This window comes from Pongo pygmaeus, chromosome 21 (genome assembly GCF_028885625.2).
Source record: "Pongo pygmaeus isolate AG05252 chromosome 21, NHGRI_mPonPyg2-v2.0_pri, whole genome shotgun sequence".
Classification (NCBI taxonomy): Eukaryota; Metazoa; Chordata; class Mammalia; order Primates; family Hominidae; genus Pongo; species Pongo pygmaeus.
Genome location: NC_072394.2, coordinates 51830465 through 51855458, shown reverse-complemented (window position 1 = coordinate 51855458; position 24994 = coordinate 51830465). Strand labels below are relative to the sequence as shown.

The window sequence follows — 24994 nt, the reverse complement described above, 5'->3', positions numbered from 1 at the left end:
TAAAGCCAGAATTGTATGAAAGCCCAGGTGTCTTCATGTAGCCTTCCCTCTGCTCCTTTTGGTGGAGGCTAGTAGTCCTCACTGTTTACCATGCATAACTATGATGATCGAGGATTAGATACTCAAAATAAGAATTTGTAAACCTTACCAATGATTTGAGAACTTTCAAGGGCAACTTTGGATGCAGTTTTCATCTGAGTGCTGGCTTTGCACTTGATCTAGTTCAGTTCAGTATCACTATATGTGGTGAGTGGAGTCATGATCTCAATTCTTAGAAGCATGGATTCAGCATCTCTCCCAGGAGGCATCAGGAAAGGTTGATTTGTTTCGTTTTGAAGTAGCGGGAAGATCTTTATTTAGTGACATCTGTCTGACTTGCGAGCCTTCTAAAGGCTCATAGCCTCAGACTCAGTGACGGCCAGAAGAGAGCACTTTCTCATAAACAGTGCTTTCCACCACTTGTTAAAGGTACTGTGTTGATACGATGGCAGTAGGACCGTTTTAGCAGGCACTGTGCCAAGTCCTGTGTGAAGCACCAGTTGCTAGGCACTGGTTGTACAGCATTCAACAAGAAAGTACCACCCCCATGACTTTCATGGCATACATTTTAGGAACAAGAAACAGGCTATGGTCAAAGATGTTTAATGATAACTAGTGCTAGTACTAGTATAAATGCTTTCCACGTATTTACTCCTGACAAGCCAACAATCCTATAAAGAGATACCATTATTATTCCCATTTTATAGAAGGTGATACTGAGGGACACAGAGGTTAGGTCATTTACCTTAGGTCCCACGACCTACTAAGAGATAGAGTAGGGCTTTGAAGCCGGGCAAACTGGCTCCAGAGCCCTTGTTTAGCCACTCTACAGTGGAAGAGCTGTTGGGAGAATGTAAGACACTTGACATTAATCAGCGATGCCAGCCCTTTTTCTTATGTGCTGTGGCCCCTGCCTTGGGCTTAAAATCAAGCCTGCCTCTGCTCAGACAGTACCCTGCCTGGTATTGATGTCTGCAGACCCAGCGCAACCAAAAAAAGAAAATGAAAAAAAGAGTGAAGGATGAGCTTCGCAAACTGAACACCATGACTGCAGCCAAGGCCAATGAGATCGAGGATGTTTGGCAGCTGGACCTCAGTTCTCGCTGGCAGCTTTATAGGTACTGTGTTCCACACCCAGCCAACCCATGTAATTTCTCCAGGGAGTTCCTTTTCTGTTCCTAGAACATTCTCCACCTCCAAGACCTTAAACGATGTTAACTAATAATTGATTGAGCACCACCACTGAGCTGAGTGATAGGGATACAGCCATGGGATAGAATAGACACTTTGCTCTACTTTCATGGAGCTTATGGAGTCTATCCAGGGTAACAAATTAATTATTACCTTCGTGGAGCCTATGGAGTCTATCCAGGGTAACAAATTAATCACATAATTGCACAAATAAAAAGTTAAAAATGGGTATGAAAACTCAGAAAGAAAAGAACAGAGAGGTAACAGGCACAATGACTCACACCTGTAGTCTCAGCACTTTGGGAGGCTGAGGTTAGAGGATCACTTAAGGCCCAGGGTTCAAGACCAGCCTGGGCAACATAGTGAGACTTCATCCCTACAGGAAAAAAAAAAAAAAAAAAAAGTAGTAGAGGCCAGGCGCAGTGGCTCACGCCTTTAATCCCAGCACTTTGGGAGGCCGAGACGGGCGGATCACAAGGTCAGGAGATCAAGACCATCCTGGCTAACACAGTGAAACCCTGTCTCTACTAAAAACACAAAAAACTAGCTGGGCGTGGTGGCCGGCGCCTATAATCCCAGCTACTCGGGAGGCTGAGGCAGGAGAATCTCTTGAACCTGGAAGATGGAGGTTGTAGTGATCCGAGATCATGCCACTGCACTCCAGCCTGGGTGAAAGAGCAAGACTCTGTCTTTTAAAAAAAAAAAAAAAAAAAAAAAAAAAGGTAGTAGAAAGCCATTGGAAAGTTTTACAGCAATTAGTGACATCATCAGTTTTACTAATAAAATAAATACTCTATGGAGAATTAGAGGATGGGAGGGAAATTAGGCAGGGATGCTGCAGCTGGGAGAATTTATGAGAAATTCTTCCCAAAGATTTTAAAGTCTCTTATTTTCTTCCCACAGTTAACCTTTGTTCTTTATCTCACTCCTTTCCTTAGCTCCTGACCACTCTGCACATCTTTTTGTTGGGCATTTTGGATTCTTAGGTCCCTGAATGTATCTCTCTGTTTGTCACTATGCTCCAAGGGTCCAAGGTTCACTTCATACACTGGGCACACTGAAGGGCGTTCTTCCACCTTCTCAAAGAGCATGTGGCTTTCTTTCCTTGGTTCTTCCCATTCTCCAGGCTCTGGCTACAGTTGTACCAGGCTGACACCCGCCGGAAGATCCTCAGCTATGAACGCCAGTACCGCACATCAGCAGAAAGAATGGCCGAGCTGAGACTCCAGGAAGACCTGCACATTCTTAAAGATGCCCAGGTTGTAGGAATGACAACCACAGGTAAGCAACTGTGGAGAAATTTACCTGTTGCATCTAAGTTCACTTCTGGTGCCAGATTATCTAAGGACAGGTAAAGAGGAGCTGCTTTGGTAGGAAAATACCATGAAAAGCTACTGAAAGCACCCATATTTTGAGAACTCCTGGTGAAATTCACTCACTTTCGCCAGGCGCAGTGGCTCACACCTGTAATCCCAACACTTTGGGAGGCCAAGGCAGGTGGATCACCTGAGGTCATAAGTTTGCAATCAGCCTGGCCAACATGGTGAAATCTCGTCTCTACTAAAAATACAAAAATTAGCCGGGTGTAGTGGTGGGCGCCTGTAATCCTAGCTACTCGGGAGGCTGGGGCACAAGAATCACTTGAACCTGGGAGGCGGAGGTTGCAGTGAGCCGAGATCGCACCACTGCACTCCAGCCTGGGTGACAGAGTGAGACTTTGTCTCAAAGAAAAAAAAAAAAAAGAAAAGAAAAGAAATTCACTCACTTTCTCCTGCTGGGTTTGAAACTCCAACAGTGACCAACACGGTTTTAATGTTCTGGAGACCACCCAGAACACTATAAGGACTAGTTGTCGCTGATCCAGGTTCAGGGAAGATACAGAAGTGGATTCCCAGAGGCCCAGTAGCCCTGTGGGTCCTGTGCCTCAGCTCAGAGGAGCCTTTCTCTTCTTTCCTCACTTGAGGTGCTGCCAAATACCGCCAGATCCTACAGAAGGTGGAGCCGAGGATTGTCATAGTGGAAGAAGCTGCGGAAGTCCTTGAGGCCCATACCATTGCCACATTGAGCAAAGCTTGCCAGCACCTCATTCTGATTGGGGACCACCAGCAGGTAAAACAGGAGCCCCCCTAGAAGATGGGCTGGCTCTCCGTGGGGGTGAGATCATAAAGGAAGACCCTGGCCTCTGCTTCAACAGTCCTCAAGCTTATTAGTAGCTTTTTGTGATTCCTCTTATCTTCACCTCCCATGTTCAGGCTAAGAGCAGGTGCTGTTAGATTTGGGGTATATTTTAGTGGCAACGTCATTTATTTCATCCATTCCCTCTGCTATTTACCTAGTCCACCATGGCCTCTTGAGTGGACTGTATTATAATAGCATGCTCCTCGGTCTCCCTGCTTCCACTTTTGCTACCCTCTAATGCACTCTGCATAAAGGAGCCAAAGTGAATAAAAAAAAAAAAAAAAAAAGTAGATAGATAATATCACTTTCCAGCTGAAAACCCTCCAGTGGTTTCCCATTGCACTTGCATAAAAATCAAGCTTCTTAAAGTAGCCCACAAAGGCTTATGTGATCTGATCAGGTTTCAGCTTATTTCTCTGACTTCATCCCATTTGCTCATGGTGTCCCACTGTGTCCTTTCCGCTCCCCATTATGGATCTTGCTTTTCAAATGACTGAAGAACTGGCAACTTCTGCCATGCTAGTGTCTACTCAGATGTCACTGTTCAGAGGCCTAGCTAGAAAAAACCCACCATAGGGCACTCTGTCATATCACCTTTAGTTCTACTAATCCTTAACCCTTGTCATTATTAATCCTTAAACTGTGAGTACGTAGAATAGTGCCTGGCACGTAGTCAGCACTTGAAAAACATTTGATGGTTGGTTGGATGGATGGAAGTATGGATGGTTAAATGACTTTATCAGTAGAGAATCCTGAGCCATGTTTCTCTTCTCAGCTGCGCCCCAGTGCCAACGTGTATGATCTGGCCAAGAACTTCAACCTTGAGGTGTCCCTTTTTGAACGGCTAGTGAAAGTAAACATTCCCTTTGTCCGTCTGAATTACCAGGTGAGAAGCTGGGCCTCTGTTATTACCAAATGCCCAGGAGAAAGCTCCTGGGAAGCTGCCAGTTGCCAGCAAAAGAGGTCTCATATAAATAAAAGTAATTTAATACTGAAATGACTCTGTCAACCTTACATTTTCTGTTTTAAAACACCACAAGATCACCGTGTTGAGTTTTTGTTGGACAAAGGAGCTATTTATGTTATGCCTTCTCATTTTTTTCAAATGATAATCTCTATCTCTCTAGATTTTCTTTCCTTTCTTTTTTTTTTTTTTTAAGAAAAATAGAGGCCAGGTGCGGTGGCTCATGCCTGTAATCCCAGCACTTTGGGAGGCCAACGCGGGCAGATCACCTGAGGTCAGGACTTCGAGACCAGCCTGGCCAACATGGTGAAAGCCTGTCTCTACTAAGAATACAAAAATTAGCTGGGCGTGGTGGTGGGCGCCTGTAATCCCAGCTACTCAGGAGGCTGAGGCAGGAGAATCGCTTGAACCTGGGAGGTGGAGGTTGCAGTGATCCGAGATCATGCCACTGTACTCCAGCCTGGCAATAGAGCTAGATTCCGTCTCAGAAAAAAAAAGAAAAGAAAAATAGAGGCTGGGTGTGGTGGCTCACACCTGTAATCCTAGCACTTTGGGAGGCCAAGGTGGACGGATTACCTGAGTTCAGGAGTTCGTGACCAGCCTCGCCAACATGGCGAAACACTGTCTCTGCTAAAAATACAAAAAATTAGCCAAGCGTGGTGCCTCATGCCTGTAGTCCCAGCTACTTTTGGAAGGCTGAGGCAGGAGAATCACTAGAACCTGGGAGGCAGAGGTTGCAATGAGCTGAGATTATGCCACTGCACCCCAGCCTTGGTGACACATCTCAAAAAAAAAAAAAAAGAAAGAAAGAAAAATAGAGACGAGGGCTCACTGTGTTGCCAGGCTGGTCTCAAAACTCCTGAGCTGAAGTGATCCTCCTGCCTTGGCCTCCCAAAGTGATGGGATTACAGATACGAGCCATCACAACTGGCCCTCCCTAAATTTTCTAACAGCAACTTTATCTTTAAAGAAATTGTCTGTGTGCTCTTCCCATGTTTCTAATGACATGCATGTGTTTTTTCAGCACCGTATGTGCCCTGAAATTGCCCGCCTTTTGACCCCCCACATTTACCAGGATCTGGAGAATCATCCATCTGTTCTTAAGTATGAGAAGATTAAGGTGAGTCTGTCTTACCTGATCTTTCTTGGATGGTGTCAGCAACCTAAAAAAGCTATAATTTCCTCAAGATGAAAAAGCTTTTCAGTGGCCGGGTGCAGTGGCTCACACCTGTAATCCCAGCACTTTGGGAAGCTGAGGTGGGCAGATCACTTGACGTCAGAGTTCAAGACCAGCCTAACTAACATGGTGAAACCCTGTCTCTACTGAAATACAAAAATTAGCTGAGCATGGTGGCAAGCACCTGTAATCCCAGCTACTCAGAAGGCTGAGGCAGGAGAATTGCTTGAACCCGGGTGGTGGAGGTTGCAGTGAGCTGAGATCATGCCACGCCACTGCACTCCAGGCTGGGCAGCGGAGAGAGACTCCCTGTCAAAAACAAAAAAAGAAAGCCTTTCAGAAGGGAGTAGAGCCAACTTTTTAAAAGTTGGCTTAAGTTAACCTTAAGTTAAAAAGTTAAAAAAAAGTTAAAAAGTTTAAAAGTTAACCTTAAGCAAGTTACATAAGAATTCTGGCCAGGCGTGGTGGCTCACGCCTGTAATCCTAGAACTTTGTGAGGCCAAGGTGGGCAAATCACAAGGTCAAGAGATCGAGACCATCCTGGCCAACATGGTGAAACCTCGTCTCTACTAAAAATACAAAAATTAGCTGGGTGTGGTGGTGTGTGCCTGGCTGGGTGTGGTGGCTCATGCCTATAATCCCAGCACTTTGGGAGGCCAAGATGGGCGGATCACCTGAGGTCAGGAGTTCGAGACTAGCCTGGCCAACATGGTGAAACCCCATCTCTACTAAAAATACAAAAATTAACTGGGCATGGTGGTGGGTGCCTGTAATCCCAGCTACTTGGGAGGCTGAGGCAAGAGGATCGCTTGAACCTGGGAAGTGGAGGTTGTGGTGAGCCAAGACCATGCCACTGTACTTCAGCCTACGCAACAAGAGTGAAACTCCATATCAAAAAAAAAATTGTCAGCTGAGGCCAAGAGTTCAAAACCAGCCTGGGGAACATGGCAAGACTGTCTCTTTTTTAAAAATAAATAAATAAATTCTGAGTATCAGGTTCTTCCGGACAATAAGAATAATGGCTCCTGCCATATCCCATTACTATATGGAAGGAGGTAATGTATATAAAGCAGTCAGCACAGTGGAGTGCTCAGTAAGTTAGCTGCTCTGTCATCATCATCATCCTCACAGCACTGCTTGTTCTCTCAGCTATAATGGTTGGATTGTGGATGGCTGTTTTATTTTTTATTTTTTTTGAGACAGAGTCTCACTCTGTCACCCAGGCTGGAGTGCAGTGGCATGATCTCAGCTCACTGCAATCTCTGCATCCTGGGTTCAAACTATTCTCCCGTCTCAGCCTCCTGAATAGCTGGGATTATAGGTGCCCACTACCACGCCCAGCTAATTTTTGTATTTTTAGTAGAGACGGGGTTTCACCATGTGGGCCAGGCTGGTCTCAAACTCCTGACCTCAGGTGATCCACGCACCTCGGCCTCTCAAAGTGCTGGGATTACAGGCGTAAGCCACTGCACCCGGCCAGCTTTTTTAAATATTAACATCAAACAAGTATCTTGAAAACTGAAAGAGACATAATCTTTTATTTTTATAACTTGCTGTGGCCCCAAAACGAAGCACACAATGACTAACTAAAGAACTAAAGATAGTGATGTTGAGGGGACAGAAAGCTTTCCAAGGTCTCTTTCTGGAGCAGATTAAGTGGCCAGTGCATGTCAAAAGAGGAAGAAAAAAACAAGTGCCATGAATGAACCTTTTAACATGTCACTTCTTTTCCCTGTCAGGGGGTGTCTTCCAACCTTTTCTTTGTAGAACACAACTTTCCTGAACAGGAAATCCAAGAGGGCAAAAGCCATCAGAACCAGCATGAGGCTCACTTTGTGGTAGAGCTGTGCAAGTACTTCCTGTGCCAGGAATATCTGCCTTCCCAGATCACCATCCTCACTACCTATACCGGGCAGCTCTTCTGCCTGCGCAAACTGATGCCTGCCAAGACATTTGCTGGTGTCAGGGTCCATGTTGTGGACAAATACCAAGGGGAAGAGAATGACATCATCCTCCTCTCCCTAGTGCGGAGCAACCAAGAAGGCAAGGTGGGTTTTCTGCAGATATCCAACCGCATCTGTGTGGCCTTGTCCCGAGCCAAGAAGGGAATGTACTGCATCGGAAACATGCAGATGCTGGCCAAGGTGCCCCTGTGGAGCAAGATCATTCATACACTTCGAGAGAACAATCAAATAGGCCCCATGCTCCGGCTGTGCTGCCAGAACCACCCTGAAACCCACACCTTAGTATCCAAAGCTTCTGACTTCCAAAAAGTACCCGAAGGAGGCTGCAGCCTGCCCTGTGAGTTCCGCCTGGGATGTGGGCATGTCTGCACCCGTGCCTGCCACCCTTATGACTCTTCACACAAGGAGTTCCAGTGCATGAAGCCATGCCAGAAGGTCATCTGTCAGGAAGGGCACCGGTGTCCCCTTGTTTGCTTCCAGGAGTGTCAGCCTTGTCAGGTGAAGGTGCCCAAAACCATTCCTCAGTGCGGCCATGAACAAATGGTCCCTTGTTCCGTGCCTGAGTCAGATTTCTGCTGCCAGGAGCCTTGCTCCAAGTCTCTGAGATGTGGGCACAGATGCAGCCATCCATGTGGTGAGGACTGTGTGCAGCTGTGTTCAGAAATGGTCACCGTAAAACTCAAGTGTGGGCACAGTCAACCGGTAAAATGTGGTCATGTGGAAGGCCTCCTCTATGGTGGTCTGCTAGTCAAGTGTACCACAAAGTGTGGCACTATCTTGGACTGCGGGCATCCTTGCCCAGGCTCCTGCCACAGCTGCTTCGAAGGGCGTTTCCATGAACGCTGTCAGCAGCCCTGCAAGCGCCTGCTTATCTGCTCACACAAGTGCCAGGAACCGTGCATTGGCGAGTGCCCACCCTGCCAGCGGACCTGTCAGAACCGCTGTGTCCACAGCCAGTGCAAGAAGAAATGTGGGGAGCTGTGTAGTCCCTGCGTGGAACCCTGCGTCTGGCGTTGCCAGCACTACCAGTGCACCAAACTCTGCTCTGAGCCCTGCAACCGACCCCCATGCTATGTGCCTTGTACTAAGCTGCTAGTTTGTGGCCACCCCTGCATTGGTCTCTGTGGGGAGCCATGCCCCAAGAAATGCCGGATCTGCCACATGGATGAGGTCACCCAAATATTCTTTGGCTTTGAGGATGAGCCTGATGCCCGCTTTGTGCAGCTAGAAGACTGCAGCCACATTTTTGAGGTGCAAGCCCTAGACCGCTACATGAATGAACAGAAGGATGAGGAAGTCGCCATCAGGTTGAAAGTCTGCCCTATCTGCCAGGTGCCCATCCGCAAAAACCTGAGGTATGGAACTAGCATAAAACAGCGGCTAGAAGAGATTGAAATCATCAAGGAAAAGATCCAGGGCTCAGCAGGGGAAATAGCAACCAGCCAGGAACGGCTTAAGGCCCTGCTGGAGAGGAAGAGCCTCCTCCACCAGCTGCTTCCTAAAGACTTCCTGATGTTAAAGGAGAAGCTGGCCCAGAAAAATCTGTCAGTGAAGGACCTGGGTCTGGTTGAGAATTACATCAGCTTCTATGACCACCTGGCCAGCCTGTGGGATTCCCTGAAAAAGATGCATGTCTTAGAACAGAAAAGAGTGAGGACTCGACTAGACCAGGTCCATGAGTGGCTGGCCAAGAAGCGCTTGAGCTTCACTAGCCAGGAACTAAGTGACCTCCGAAGTGAAATCCAGAGGCTCACATACCTGGTGAACCTTCTGACCCGCTACAAGATAGCAGAGAAGAAGGTGAAAGATAGCATAGCAGTAGAGGTCTATAGTGTCCAGAATATCCTCGAGAAAACATGTAAGTTCACCCAAGAGGATGAACAACTTGTGCAGGAAAAGATGGAAGCTCTAAAAGCCACCCTTCCCTGCTCTGGCCTGGGCATCTCAGAAGAAGAGCGAGTGCAGATTGTCAGTGCCATAGGTTATCCTCGTGGTCACTGGTTCAAGTGCCGCAATGGCCATATCTATGTGATTGGCGATTGTGGGGGAGCCATGGAGAGGGGCACATGTCCTGACTGTAAGGAAGTGATTGGTGGCACAAATCATACTCTGGAAAGAAGCAACCAGCTTGCTTCTGAAATGGATGGAGCCCAGCATGCTGCCTGGTCTGACATGGCCAACAACCTGATGAACTTTGAGGAGATGCAGGGGATGATGTAGGAAGATGGTACACCACTGCCTTTTGCCCTCGCCATTGAATAACTGGGGCCAGCTCCCTAATGAAGGAACTGAAGTTTGTTTTTTATTATCATCCTTTTTAGGCTGGGCGCAGTGGCTTATGCCTGTAATCCCAGCACTTTGGGAGGCCAAGGCAGGCGGATCATGAGGTCAGGAGTTCGAGACCAGCCTGACCAACATGGTGAAACCCCGTCTCTTCTAAAAATACAAAAATTAGCTGGGCGTTGTGGCGGGCGCCTGTAATCCCAGCTACTTGAGAGGCTGAGGCAGAAGAATTGCTTAAACTTGGGAGGCGAAGGTTGCAGTGAGCTGAGATCATGCCATTGCACTCCAGTCTGGGCGAAAGGAGCAAGACTCTGTCTCAAAAAAAAAAAAAAAAATCATTCTTTTTAGTCTTAGCACCTATTTAAGGATCCACTTTTAGGGCTCACCCACATTTGTTTCTAGATTTACCCCTGAGCTAGAGTAAGCACTTTATCTCCAGAGCTGAGAGCAAAGTTAACAAATCTCACCCCTTCTTCTCTCCTGCAAATTAGTGGACAGACTCCCTGGAACATGTTTGGGGCTTCCACCTAGGGCCACCTAGTGGTATCTCTGGGTCTTTACTTGGTCAATTGTTTATTCTACATTGTTCCCCAGGAACAGAGTATGAGCTCATTGATGCAGACCGATTCTAATTGCCAGGCCCTAATTTGCAGACTAACTCTCATAATAAACAGAGGCCCATCATTGTTTATGAACTGCTTATCCCTTAAAGGAGCACAAGAACCCCTCCTGCCCTCCTTGGGCACCCTGCCTCCAGGAGATGGAGGCACGTGATAAGACAAAGACTGCACCAACTCACCCTGACACAGTTACATAGTCACTGAGAGTGGGCAAGATGGGACAGCCCACATGCTGCATAAGATGGGCCTTATGCAGCAGGCCCAGGTCGTCATTAAGGAGTGACCTCTTTCCTGTAACCTGCACTTTGGGATGGTAGAAGTTTCTTTACCTGCTGACAGGTTTGGTGGCACTGCTGGTTACCCCTGGGCCCTGAATGGAGCTAAAATCACATTTGGTACCAGCAGCACCTATCCCAAGTGTGATCCTTCATCCCAACACTCCCTCTTGGAGCTGTTGCCTGGGTAGGGCTAGCAAGCCAGCAGCTTCTGCAGGCTGCAAACTCAGGCCAGAAGCCAGACCCAGGCCTGCTGCCTGCATCTGCATTCCCTCCTTCCAGTGTTCCTTAGAACAGACATTTAGGTATCTCAGGTCCTTTCTAAGTGTCCCTTTCCTATGTATGCATTTCCTTTTTTTGTCTTTACTATGCACTTTAGCTTATAAAGCCAATTAAAAATGATTGAGAAAATCAGTGGTCCACGTGTATCCTCAATTTTCAGAAGCAACTCAGACAGCCAAAGACAGTGAAGACGGGGACAGGGAAGGCACTGTCTACAATGAGGCTGTGATTTTGTTTTTGTGATACAGGATTTTTATTTAGCTGGTGAATGAATCATTTTTACCCACGGTAAAAAGAACATTTTTTCAGCCTGTACAAAAGGGTATACCTGAAGTTTCTTTCTCCAGAGGCAAACCCTGTTCAGTTCCTGAGTCCTCCCAGAGAGAACTTATGCACACGCAATACATATCCCTTAGGCCAGGCATGGTGGCTCACATCTGTAATCCCAGCACTTTGGGAGGCCACATTGGGCAGACAGCCTGAGCCCAGGAGTTCAAGACCAGCCTGGCAACAGGGTGAAACCATCTCCACAAAAAAAATACAAACATAAGCCAGGTGTGGTTGCTTGCACCTGTAGTCCTAGCTACTCCAAAGGCTGAGGTAGGAGGATCACCTGAGCCTGGGGAGGTCGAGGTTGCAGTGAGCAGTGAAGCCACTGCACTCCAGCCTGGGCAAGAGTGAGACCCTGCTTCAAAAAAAAGGAAAAGAAAAAGTACACAGTTCTGCACTTGGGTTTTTTAGCCTAATAACCTACTTTCTGTAAAATCCAGTAAGACAGTAGTCTGAACTGTACTCCATCACACAGTTGTGCCATCATTTTCTGAATTGGACCCTCTGTTGGTGACTTAGGTGCAGCCTGAATGAATGGCTTTGAACACACTCTTCAGTATCTAGGGTATGTGCTACTGGATAACTTATAATTTTTAAGCTGGGGGTAGGGTGGTAAGTACTCCCTGAAATTATAACAAACTATACAGTTTTCCCAGGTGGGGCCCCACAGCTTTCATCTCATTCTGAGTCAGAAAAGGATGAGAACCGACGTTCTTACAGGATCAAAACTGGTTTTTGGCCAGGTACGGTGGTTCATGCCTGTAATTCCAGCACTTTGGGAGGCTGAGGTGGGTGGATCACCTGAGGTCAGGAGTTCAAGACCAGCCTGGCCAACATGGTGAAACCCTGTCTCTCCTAAAAATACAAAAATTAGTCAGGCGTGGTAGCGGGCACCTGTAATCACAGGTATTTGGGAGGCTGAGGCAGGAGACTCGCTTGAACCCGGGAGGTGGAGGTTGCAGTGAGCCAAGATTGTGTCATTGCAAGCCAGCCTGGAGGACAAGAGACTCTGGTTTTTGCAGCAAGTAACTAATTTATGGTGTCAAGGCTCCTTCTGTCCTTTTTGGGCTTCCATTTCTCCAGCAGCATTTCCACAGCACAGCAGCAAGAGGTAAGGTGTGGGTTCAAGTAGATGTTGGTTGAAAACCTGAATTCCCAGCTGTGCAACTCTGGAAAGTTAGTCTTTCCAAGCCTCTGTTTGTTGGAAAATGAGGATATCACTGCCTGCCTCACAGGAGTGCAGTGAGTTGACTGGATTCTATTCAGCACACAGAATATCTGGTGCATGGTTGGCATTCATGCTAAAGTTCTCTCCTGTTGATGTTTTAGAACTAAGAGTTACCATTTAGCTATCTTCTTCAGCTATCATTTAGCTCTTAGTTCTAGAATATCAACAGAAGAGAACTTTTTTGTTTTTTTTTTTTAAAAGACAGTCTTGTTATGTTCCCCAGGCTAGAAGAGAACTTCTACCAAGAATTTCCTCACTCCATACCCAGTTCCTCTATAAGCATAAAGATTATGCATTCCAACTGTATGTGGTGATACCAAGCTAGTAGACTGTGGGCACATTTTGCCATTGAGGAAGAGATAGTAATAAGATAGACACTTGGATTGGTTTCTTTCTCCCAAAAATACTTCCATTTAATATAGTCATATGAAAGCTAATCAGCAAGAAGGGAGATTGACAGACATGCTTAGGAAAATAGCTACATACCATACCACCACACCAAACTTTTTTTTTTTTTTTAAACAAATAGAGAAAAGACAGACCAGCCAGGATGACTTCCCACAGGGAAGGGATTTAAGGGCTGCCCCCATGAATTTCTTCAGGCCACAACAGCTACTTCCTCCTCTTGTATCTGTAAGAAAATCAGAGTTAAGACCAGAATGAGGATGGAGAAGCTCCTTTTCCATGAAAGGTTTTTATCTCTAATCCCAAAACCTATGCCCCTCCAAAACAGCCAGTATCACCTGGATTTAGATTTAAAGTTTCCTCCTCGTCTCTGGTGGGGCAAGCCCAACTGTTTCCTTTCTTCAAAGGAAGGGCTGTGAGAGAAGATGACATGCTGAAATGAGCAAACTGTTGAACAAATGGGTGTTGTCTCACCCCCACCCTACCCAGCTCCTACATGAAGCAGTAGCATCTCTGGGATGCATCATTTTCAGGCCCTAAGTTCTAAGCCTTTATGTGTTTCCACCTGATAACATGTTTCTGGAAGTCAGGGCCCAACTTTAAAACAAGGTTGGAAGAGGCCCTTCTTAGGTATATACAACTACTTGGGAAGCTTAGTCTGCCCCTACCCCATACCCTGGGCTGGGGAAAATGGTGTGGGACAACATATTCCTAAGAGCAAGCCAGGATTCTCTGGGGTTCTGCAGGATGGAACTTGGGATGAAAGAGTTATCACTCCCCTGAAGGAAAGCTCCATTTCTGAACCCAACGATGTACTATTTCACCTCCAAGGCAGGAACAGTGCTAACTGAACACCCCTCTCCTGTTCTCACCTTGGGATCCTCAGGTGGCCCTGAGAGGGGTGGGGGGTGGAGGACAGGTACCCTTGAATTTACATAGTATAAAGCTATAGGTGTGCAAGAACTGGGAATGGGGAAGGACGCAGAAGACTCATAGCTTCCATTAGAATACCAAGGGCTCGCCGGGCACAGTGGCTCAAGCCTGTAATCCCAGCACTTTGGGAGGCCGAGGCGGGTGGATCACAAGGTCAAGAGATCGAGACCATCCTGGCAAACATGGTGAAACCCCATCTCTACTAAAAATACAAAAATTAGTTGGGCGTGGTGGCGTGCGCCTGTAGTCCCAGCTTCTTGGGAGGCTGAGGCAGGAGAATTGCTTGAACCCAGCAGGTGGAGGTTGCAGTGAGCTAAGATGCACCACTGCACTCCACCCTGGGTGACACAGCGAGACTCCGTCTCAAAAAGAAAAAAAAAAAAAAAAAAAAAAAAAGAATACCAAGGGCTCCATGATGACTTAAAATCCTACCCAGCTCGATACTGTTTCAGGGCCTTCTTGCTTGTGTTGGTGAGTTCTTCATCAAATACAGATTTCTTCCACTGCTTTTGCTTCTTGGCTGTGCACAGAGAGAATGGGTTACACATGGTTGTCTTTGGCCCAGGCTCCTAAATCCCCTTAAGTTCAAGGTAATGATTCCAAGTTCAGTGGATGCTCTGGCATCCAAAGACTATCTTCATTCTGTCCTCACCAGCTCCTCCAAGTAGCAGCTGGTGAGGCCTTAGGCTCCGGAGTCAGAAAAGCTGGCATTCAAATCCTAGTTCTCACCAACCACAAGGTCACTGCGCCCCTCAGACCAATGGAGGGATAGCTGTACACATTGGTACATACTAATTACTCAAATAATGTGGGCTACTGTCATCATCCCTCAGATTTTCTCCCTGACCCAAAGCACAGGTTTCAGGGAAAACCTTCCTACAAGCTCCTTTGGGCTCCCCATTCACCTACCAGGACCTCTCACTGGCTCCTCCTCGGGCATTGCTCGGGCCCGCTTGGCTCTGCGATTCCTCTTTGCTAGCCGTTCAGCAAACATCTGCGCCTTGAGGATTTCAAACTGGGACCTTTCCTCTGCCTAGGGGGAGTGGGGAGGTGTGACTGTGGAACACACCAGGCCACTCTGACCCACCCCACCGAGTGGGCCCAAACTCCAAAAGGGAGGCCACTCACTGTCATCTCCCCCTTTTTTTTGGCATCCTTCATAAACTTCTTCCTTTTCTTCTTTCCTCTTAAGGCCAAGTCAAATTCCTGCAGAGCTTTGGCAACTGGGATGAGAAGAAAGCATAAGATTTCAGGGATGATTTTATCTTTTTTTAAGCTTACGATATAAGAAGTACACGTTTTCAATTGGTAAGTTAACAGATTAAAATGAAAAGCGGCAAGCACTTCTTGGCCGAGTGCAGTAGCTCGTGCCTGTAGTCTCAGCACTTTGGGAGGCTGAGGTGGGTGGATCACCTGAGGTCAGGAGTTTGGGACCAGCCTGGCCAACATGAAACCCCGACTACTAAAAATACAAAAATTAGCTGGGCATGGTGGTGCGCCTGTAATCCCAGCTACTCGGGAGGCTGAGGTGAGAGAATTGCTTGAACCTAGGAGGGGGAGGCTGCAGCGAGCTGAGATCGCGCCATTGCACTCCAGCCTGGGCGACAGAGCGAGACCCTGCCTCAAAAAAAAAAAAAAAAGAAAAGCCGCAAGCACTTCTTCCACTGATTACCTCCATCTCACTAAATAACATGCTTTTTTGACTATTTCTCAATCCATTTAAGATACTCATTACAAACCTCCTGCTATGAAGGATGAAGATTTAGGTCACTTATACTAATTTACCCACCAATACAGTTATAACTCTATTTTTATCAGAAATTTAACTTATATACACCCTTATTTTGTCCCATCAAATATAGACAGCATTTCTAAAACTGCTGGTATACCCTCTAGGAGGGTAATTTTGCAACCTCTAACAAAACTAGAAATACAAACATCCTCTGACCCACTATTCCACTTTTAGGAATGAATCCTGCAAGCCAAATATACACTTGCTTAATTGTAAAAAGGCATATGTGCAAGGTTATTCCCTACATCACTTGTTTGTAATGACAAATGATTATTTTTTGGGTTTTTTGTTGGTGGTGGTGGTGGTGGTTTCTTTTGAGACGGGGTCTCATTCTGCTGCCCAGGCTGCAGTTCAGTGGCAGAATCTTAGCTCACTGCAACCTTGACCTCCCCAGGCTCAGGTGATCCTCCTACTTCAACCTCTCAAGTAGTTGGACTATAGGCATGCGCCACCATGTCCGGCTAATTTTTTTATTTTTAGTAGAGATGGGGTTTTGCCATGCTGCCCAGGCTGGATGGCAAATGATTGTAAACAACCTCAATGTCCCTCAACAATCTATTCATATGATGGAAGAACATGAAGCCATTAAAAAAAACAAAAAGGGGGCCGGGTGCGGTGGCTCACACCTGTAATCCCAGCACTTTGGGAGGCCAAGGCAGGCGGATCACGAGGTCAGGAGATCGATACCATCCTGGCTAACATGGTGAAATCCCGTCTCTACTAAAAATACAAAAAATTAGCCAGGTGTGGTGGCAGGCACCTGTAGTCCCAGCTACTCGGGAGGCTGAGGCAGGAGAATGGGGTGAACCCAGGAGGCGGAGCTTGCAGTGAGCCGAGATTGCGCCACTGCACTCCAGCCTGGGTGACAGAGCAAGACTCCGTCTGAAAACAAAAAACAAAAAGGGCAGCCATATGTGGGCCTATATAAAACATACCTCTAAGCTTCAAAATTAAGTGAAAAGGCAAGGCATAGAACAATGTGAACTTATAAGTGTTTTGGGTCTTTTTTAAAGGGAGATGGAGAGGAAATCTGTATTAAATATCTCCTGACTTTTTAAAAATTATGTTTATTGTGGTTATATATACACATATAAAACAAAGGTTGCCATTTTACCCAATCTTAATATACAATTCAGTGGCATTACTTAAATTCACAACATTCTACAACCATCACCACTATCTGTTTCCAAAACTCCTACCAGGAGGCTACTCACTGACGTCATCGAAAACAGAAGCTCTGCAACCACTAATGATTTCCTATTACCTCCCTTCCCCTAGCCCTAAGTAATGTATAATCTATTTCTGTCTCTGTGAATTTGCCCAGCTAGGTATCTCAGGTAAGTGGAATCAGACAGTATTTGTCCCTTTGTGTCTGGATTATTTCATTCAGCTTAATATTTTCAAGGTTCATCCTTATGGCATGTATCAGAACTTCATGACTGAATAATATTCCATTGTGTGTATATATACACACACCCCAAATTTTATCCATTCATTTGTTGATGAACATAGTTTGTTTCCACCTTTTTGCTATTATGAACAGTAATTCAAAGAACACTGGCATCTAAGTATCTGTTTGAGTCCCTGTTTACATCCTTTACAACAATGGTCCCCAACCCCCAGGCTGCATACCGGTTCCAGTCCATGGCATATTAGGAATCAGGATGCACAGCAGGAGGTGAGCGCTGGGCAACCAAGCATTGCCACCTGCGCTTGGCCTCCTGTCAGATCAGCAGCAGCATTAAATTCTCATAGGAGCACGAACCCTATTGTGAAGTGCGCATGCGAGGGATCTAGGGTGTGCACTCCTTATGGGAATCTAATGCACCCCCCATACCCCAAATGTGGAAACATTGTCTTCCACGATACTGGTCCTTGGTGTCGAAAGGTTAGGGACCGCTGCTTTACAGTATAGAACTAGGAATGGAACTGCTGAGTCCTGTGGGGTAATTCTGTATTTAGATTTCTGCGGAACCTCCCTGACTTACTTTTCTCCTTCTTCCTCTCTTCTTTGGTCTGGAACCAGCCCCTCTCTGGCTCTTGGACCACTGCCTCCTTCCCCTTCTCCAGGAGCCGCTTTGCTGTATTGATCTGTAGAGATAACAAAAGGATGCCTGCCGTGAAACCTGTATCTACTAACACAGGAAGCCACGGCCTACAAATGCCTGGGGCTCTGATGGGAGAAACATTTCAGAAGGGCAGCACCAGCAGGGATGCAGCAGCTTGCTTACTGAGCAGCCTTGTGAACAAGATCCCGCCTCGCAGCCTCACCTGGGCTTCCGACTGCTGCATCTCTTTTTCCTCTGCCTCTAGCTGCAGAACTGCATACACATCTTTCTCCATTTTCTCAATCTTGTCCCGGAATTTGAGGATGACATCTCAACGGGAGAAAATAAAAAGGATTTACAAATAAGGGTAGGCCAGGCATGGTGGCTCACACCTGTAACCCAGCACTCGGGGAGACTGAGGTGGGAGGATTGCTTGAGCCCAGGAATTTGAGGCCAGCCTGGGCAACATGGCCAGACTCTGCCTCTACAAAAAAAAAAAAAAAAACGCCAGGCGCAGTGGCTCACGCCTGTAATCCCATGCTTTGGGAGGCCAAGGCAGGTGGATCATCTGAGGTGAGGAGTTCAAGACCAGCTTGGCCAACACTGTGAAACCCTGTCTCTATTAAAAATACAAAAATCAGCTGGGTGTGGGGGCACACGACTGTAATCCCAGCTACTACTCAGAAGGCTGAGGCAGGAGAATTGCTTGAACTCACAAGGCGGAGGTTGCAGTAAGCCAAGATGACACCACTACACTCCTGCCTGGGCAAAAGAGCGAGACTCCATCTAAAAAAAAAAAACTAGCTATCATGGTGGCACACACCTGTAGTCCCACCGACTCAGGAGGCTGAGGAGAACTGCTTGAACCCAGGAGTTTGAGGCAACAGTAAGCTATGATCGCACCACTGTACCCCAACCCGGGCAACAAAGCAAGACCTTATCTTAAAAAAACAAAATAAGGCAGTGGCTCAAGCCTGTAATCCCAGCACTTTGGGAGGCCAAGGCGGGTGGATCACGAGGTCAAGAGATCGAGACCATCCTGGACAACATGGTGAAACCCCATCTGTACTAAAAATATAAAAATTAGCTGGGCGTGGTGACACGCGCCTGTAGTCCCAGCTACTTGGGAGGCTGAAGCAGGAGAATCACTTGAACCCAGGACGCAGAGGTTGCAATGGGCCGAGATCGCACCACTGCACTCCAGCCTGGCGACAGAGTGAGGCTCCATCTCAAAAATAAATAAATAAAATAAAATAAAATAAGGGTGATTACTAATACTATGTAACTGATGAAAATAATTTAGCTGTGCATTTACTGACATAGGAAATGGTGTTTGTAATGTGTGCCTTCTCTGCTTCATATCCCCCAGACTCAGAGTGGCCCCTGCCTACCGCTCTGATCTTCTGTGTGTCCCTGCTCACCACGCCTGAGCCTCCTGACCTTTCTCTCTTGTTCTCACACACTGAGCTCGTTCCTACCTCACAGCCTCTGCCCTTGTTCTCTCAACTCAGCACTTTGCCGTCAGACCTCTCATGGCTGCCTCATTCCGATCATCCAGGACTCAGCTCCAATGCCAGCTGTGCACAGGCCTTTCCTTAACAGCTTAATGAGGCAGTCTCCTCCTGCTGTTCTCAATCACATCTACTGTTAGCTTATTTATTGCCTCTTTCTCCCAGAACCACAGCTCTGCTTTGTTCCCTGCTGTATCCCCAGCACCTAGAACAGAATCAATAGCACTAGGCCCACAGCAGGACTCAGTAACTAGTTGCTGATTAAATGAAGACAGTGAAAATGAAAAAAATAAAAGGGACATTTAAGAAAGGAAAAATGGTTCGAAAAGACATACACCTAAATGCTACCAGTGGTGAGCTCTTTGACACAGAATTACATTTTTTTTATTTACTAATTTCCAACAATAAATATGTACTTTTTATCTCATTTTTTAGAGACAGGGTCTTGCACTTTTGCCCAGGCTGCAGTGCAGTGGTGCAATCATAGCTCACTGCAGCCTCAACCTCCTGGATTTAAGCGATCTCCTGCCTCAGCCTCCTGAATAGCTGGGACTACAGGCACACACCACCACGCCCTGCTATTTTTTTTTTTAGACAGGCATCTCACTATATTGCTCAGGTTGGTCTTGAACTCCTGGCCTCTAGCAATCCTCCTGCCTTGGCCTCCCAAAGTGCTGGGTTATAGGCAAGAGCTACCATGCTCAGGCTAAATATGTATTATTTTTATAACTTTAAAATTTTTTAAGGCTGGGCATGGTGGCTCATTACTGTTAATCCCAGGCAGAAGGTGGGTGGATTGCTTGAGCCTAGGAATTCAAGAACAAAACAAAACAAAAAAAGACTTTAAAGAGGATGTATTTTATAGGACCCCTACAGATCAGAGGAACAAAATCAATGAAAGAACCCGAAAAGAATGAGTACTGATCTCTCTCTTCCCCACCACCAATAGTAAGGGAAAGAGGAGTTTAGTGAGAATTTTGCCCCAAGCGACCTTCTCTTCCCAATTTTCCACCTAAATGGGACACTGTGTTTACAATTCTGTCTTAATTGCCTTCTACACACAGGAGGCAAGCTCAGAGAGGTGAGGCGAAACCTGCACATGGTCACTCGGCAAGGAAGCAGCAGGGCTGGAATTCAAATCTGGCTCTGAACTGCAAAGTACCTGCTCTCAGCTGTTACACTCTGTCCTTGCCCCGCCCACCCGAGCCATTCTGCACTGCCACAGGTGTGCCCGCTCACCTTGGGGAAGTATCCTGGCCTTCACAGGGGCCTTGGCAGCTTTTACAATCTCCTTCAGCATCTTCCGCTCATCTTCTCCCACCAGAGAGACTGAGCGCCCAGCCCTGCCAGCACGTGCTGTTCGCCCCACCCGGTGGACATAATGTTTGATGGTATTAGGCATTGTGAAGTTGATTACCTAGAAGGTCAAAAATGAACATCAGTCAGGCCTGGCAAGGGAAGCGGGGCGCGAAGAGGCAAAAAGATTTCCATCAAAAGTCCAAGGAAGATAGGGTCTGCTCACCGTTTTGACCCCCTCAATGTCAAGTCCACGGGCTGCCACATCAGTGGCCACGAGGATGTCAATCTGTTCATCCTTAAAACGCCTAAAACAGTCACAAACAGCTGTTCATCCAGACACCCTCCCCTAATAATGCTCCACAAGAGCCTGAGCCAGCAGAGGACAGAACAGGGCAATAAAATGGGGATAGAGGCCGGGCACAGTGGCTCACACCTGTAATCCAGCACTTTGGGAGGCTGAGGTGGGCGGATCACGAGGTCAGGAGATCGAGACCACCCTGGCTAACACGGTGAAACCCCGTCTCTACTAAAAATACAAAAAATTAGCCGGGCATGGTGGCGGGCGCCTGTAGTCCCAGCTACTTGGGAGGCTGAGGCAGGAGAATGGCATGAACCTGGGAGGCGGAGCTTGCAGTAAGCCAAGATTGCGCCACTGCACTCCAGCCTGGGCGACAGAGCGAGACTCCGTCTCAAAAAAAAAAAAAAATGGGGATAGATTCTAAATGTGAGCACATGGGATATTTACACCCACCCTTCAACAACCCATCATACAGAGCAAACGTAGTTCTGTGTCTGCTAACAGCATAGGCAATTGTCTCAGTTTAAATCAGCCTATCTTTAACAAACACCTTTCAGCACCCTCTGATGAACAGGGTTAGGTGGAGAGTTCTAAAGGGTTCCTCCTTGCCAACCACTTTGATGCCACTCTCTGAGGATTAAACAAGAAATCACATGGAAAGCACGCAGCACAGTGCCTGGCAAAGTAGATGCTCAAGTAATGGCTGCTAACTTTGACTCTAAATCTTGTTCAGTCAGACCCAGGAATGTTCACCACTCTCAGAAAGCTTCCAAGAAGAGGCCATGTGTTGCCTTTCCAAGCCGGCTTCCTCTGTCACCCCACACAACAGCTCCCATGCTAGGGACAAGCATCCAAGGACATGAGGGTCATCTCTGACTATGAAGTCAGAGTCCTAAATGCATCTAAGACATAACCTCACAGTGGTTAGTTTAAAATGTTCAAGGCCAAGATCATCCTGTGTCCCCTGCTAATGCTCTAATAGAATGCTCAGGGTCCTCTTCTTCCTTCTATCTGCTCTGTCCCAGAAGGATGGTGGGAGCCTCAGTCCCCACCCCAAATGTTACCGGAGGGCCTCCAGCCGCTGCGTCTGTGACAAGTTGCCATGGAGCTCGCCCACCTGCAGCCCCATGAGCCCCAGGAGGATGTGCATGCGGTGGGCCTGCTTCTTGGTCTGCGTGAACAGCATCACATGGTCAGTGAAGGTCCTCGTCAACAAAGCTGGCAGGAAGAGAGGATTGAGCTGGCAGCTGTTTCTAGGCTCTTATTCAACATGTACCCCCTCCTCATCTACAAAGTATGGTCACTGTGCCTGGCACTGGATAGACAGGCACTGTCCCTGTCCTATGGAACTCAAATTCCAGGATGGATACAGAGAAGCCAATTCCTGGGGGGTGAAAAATGTTGTAAGAGAGAGTGCAGGGACAAGGGGGAAGCAGCTAAGGGCTGGCCTCTCTGAAGAGGTGACATTAGGTTGAATGACAAGGCAGATGATCCATGGGAAGATCCAGGGGAAGATTCTAGACAGAGGAAATGGCAAACATGAAGGCCCGGAGGCAGGAACCAGCTTATAATGAGAAGTGCAAGCAGGCGGCTGGATATAGTGGCTCATGCCCGTAATCTCAGCACTTTGGGAGACCAAGGAGGACAGATCACTTGAAACCAGGAGTTCAAGACCAGCCTGGCAAACATGGTGAAATCCCGTCTCTACTGAAAATACAAAAATTAGCCAGAAGTGGTGGCAAGTGCCTGTAATCCCAGCAACTCGGGAGGCTGAGGCACAAGAATCGTTTGAACCCAGGAGGCAAAGGCTGCATTGAGCCAAGATCGTGCCAGTGTACTCCAGCCTGGGCGACAGAGCAAGACTTTGCCTCAAAGAAAAAAAAAAGTGCAAGCAGGCGAATGTGGCTGGAGCCATGAGCAAGCATCCACGGCTGGGATCCTGGGCAGGCAAGGGCCAGGCCCGAAGAGTCCTAAAAGACTAAGATGTTTGGATTTTAGTCTAAGACCAATGGAAGCCACCGCAGGGTGTTCAAATAAGGATGTAACAAGTACGAATGTCTTCTGCAAGCAATCATTGTAAATGCTCTGAAATGCAGAGAGTCACAAAGAGCCGAGTGGAAGCGGGGAGCTCGAGCAAGAGGCTGCGCAACGATCCAGGCAACAGAGAACAGTGGTCTGGACTGACGGGTACAACCGCAGCTGATGCCAAGTGGTTGGGAGTTGAACAGGACACGAAGAGGACTGGTGAGGCAATAAAGCAAAGGGAGGAAGGACCCATGGAGAAGTGAGGCAGCGGATCATCGTTAGTGCAGTGCAGCCTCTGTGCTGGGGAAGGTTGGACAGCAGAGGCGCAGGGGAAAAACCAAGCACTTCAGCATGGATACCACGAGCTCAAGGAAGCTGACCAGCCCACCCTGCCCAGACTTGCCCTGGGCTGCCACCTGCCACGATGGCTTCCCGGTCTCCTTCCCGATTAGGCCGGATCCGTATGAACTCCTGCCGCAGGAAGGGAGCCACATCTGTGTTGCTGTTCACAAATATCCGGACAGGATTCTTCAAGGAGACAGAAGCCAGATCTTTCACCTGCCAAGCACAAAGCCGGGTTTCCTCAGCTCTCTGCAAGGTGGTGGGGAAGGAGGCAGCAGTGCTCACCCCAGGCAAACCCCCTCAAGCCCAGCCAGGGTCCTCTGCATGGCCCCCTCTGCGCACACCTGCCACCCGCCAGAGAAGTCCCTCGGCCCACCTCGTCTGTCATGGTGGCCGAGAAGAGCATGGTCTGGCGGTGGTGGGAACACATTCGGATGATCTCCTTCATCTGCTCCTCAAAGTACTCATCCAGCATCCTGGGAGTAGAGAAAGACATGGCAGAAATGGAGAGAGTGCTCTTCGGTCACAGTGAGGGACACGGGATTGCATACCGGCTGCTGTTTGTTGTCATTGGTTACATTTAGGACTCATCTATTTTATTATTTTATCTTTTCACCAAGAATTATCATTTTGCCACATTTGCTTTGTCTTTTTGTGGCAAGTCAGTCACAGATGTCATAACACCTTACCCCAAATATTTCAGCACACAACTCCTAAGCACTAGGACCTTCTCTTACAGAAACACAACTTCATCAACACACCCAAGACTTTCGAATGAGTGAATATCTAAAGTACAGGCCACATTCAAATTCCTTCAGCTGCCTCCAAGTTCCAAGTGTCTTTTTTTTTTTTTTGAGACAGAGTTTCACTCTTGTTGCCCAGGCTGGAGTGCAATGGCGCAATCTCAGCTCACTGCAACCTCTGCCTCTGGGTTCAAGCGATTCTCCTGCCTCAGCCTCCTGAATAGCTGGGATTACAGGCATGCACCACCACGCCCACCTAATTTTGGTTTTTTTGGGTTTTTTTTTTGTTTTTTTTTGAGACAGAGTCTCGCTCTGTCGCCCAGGATGGAGTGCAGTGGCACAATCTCTGCTCACTGCAAGCTCCGCCCCCCAGGTTCACGCCATTCTCCTGCCTCAGCCTCCGGAGTAGCTGGGACCACAGGCGCCCGCCACCACGCCTGGCTAATTTTTTTGTATTTTTAGTAGAGATGGGGTTTCACCATGTTAGCCAGAATGGTCTCGATCTCCTGACCTCGTGATCCGCCCGCCTTGGCCTCCCAAAGTGCTGGGATTACAGGCGTGAGCCACCGCGCCCGGCTAATTTTTTATTTTTAGTAGAGATGGGGTTTCTCCATGTTGGTCAGGCTGGTCTCAAACTCCCTACCTCAGGGGATCCGCCTGCCTCGGCCTCCCAAAGTGCTGGGGTTATAGGCATGAACCACTATGCCAGGCCAAGTTTTATTTTATAGTTACCTTTTGTTTTAGTGCAAGAACCAAAGTTCCTGCCTTGCAACTGGCTGCCATGTCTCTAGTCTTCCTGCATCTAGAAAAGCCCCCTCAGCCTGGGCAGCATAGCAAAACCTCATCTCCACAAAAAATACAAAAATGAGCTGGGGCTGGGCAAGGTGGCTCATGCCTATAATCCCAAAACTTTGGGAGGTCGAGGCAGGAGGGTCTCTTAAGCCCAGGAGTTCAAGACCAGCCTTGACAACATAGTGAGACCTCGTCTCTATTTATTTAATATAAAATAAGCCAGGCATGGTAGCGTGTGCCTGTAGTACTAGCTACGTCGGGGGACTGAGATGGGA

The 24994-nt window shown here is 47.5% G+C and overlaps 2 protein-coding genes across 4 annotated transcripts in view; one reads left to right on the top strand and one right to left on the bottom strand.

Moving 5' to 3' along the window:
* Window positions 1-11102, top strand: part of ZNFX1 (zinc finger NFX1-type containing 1) — a 32663-nt gene extending 21561 nt beyond the window's left edge. For all 3 annotated transcript variants that reach the window (XM_054467466.2, XM_054467467.2, XM_063659331.1), the window contains exons 9-14: window positions 1018-1157; window positions 2357-2511; window positions 3194-3339; window positions 4184-4294; window positions 5397-5492; window positions 7289-11102. In XM_054467466.2, the coding sequence (XP_054323441.1) occupies window positions 1018-1157; window positions 2357-2511; window positions 3194-3339; window positions 4184-4294; window positions 5397-5492; window positions 7289-9733 (3093 nt within the window). In that variant the 3' untranslated portion in view covers window positions 9734-11102. The remainder of the gene's footprint in view (window positions 1-1017; window positions 1158-2356; window positions 2512-3193; window positions 3340-4183; window positions 4295-5396; window positions 5493-7288) is intronic.
* A 1816-nt stretch (window positions 11103-12918) lies between these two features.
* DDX27 (DEAD-box helicase 27) overlaps window positions 12919-24994 on the bottom strand; it is a 52569-nt gene continuing 40493 nt past the window's right edge. Inside the window, exons 12-23 of the mRNA XM_054467463.2 lie at window positions 23561-23660; window positions 23259-23400; window positions 21882-22035; window positions 20743-20824; window positions 20460-20637; window positions 17933-18039; window positions 17650-17752; window positions 14998-15092; window positions 14779-14902; window positions 14302-14389; window positions 13275-13349; window positions 12919-13162 (exon numbers count right to left, since the gene is read on the bottom strand). Coding sequence (XP_054323438.1) covers window positions 13144-13162; window positions 13275-13349; window positions 14302-14389; window positions 14779-14902; window positions 14998-15092; window positions 17650-17752; window positions 17933-18039; window positions 20460-20637; window positions 20743-20824; window positions 21882-22035; window positions 23259-23400; window positions 23561-23660 — 1267 coding nt within the window. The 3' untranslated portion in view covers window positions 12919-13143. The remainder of the gene's footprint in view (window positions 13163-13274; window positions 13350-14301; window positions 14390-14778; window positions 14903-14997; window positions 15093-17649; window positions 17753-17932; window positions 18040-20459; window positions 20638-20742; window positions 20825-21881; window positions 22036-23258; window positions 23401-23560; window positions 23661-24994) is intronic.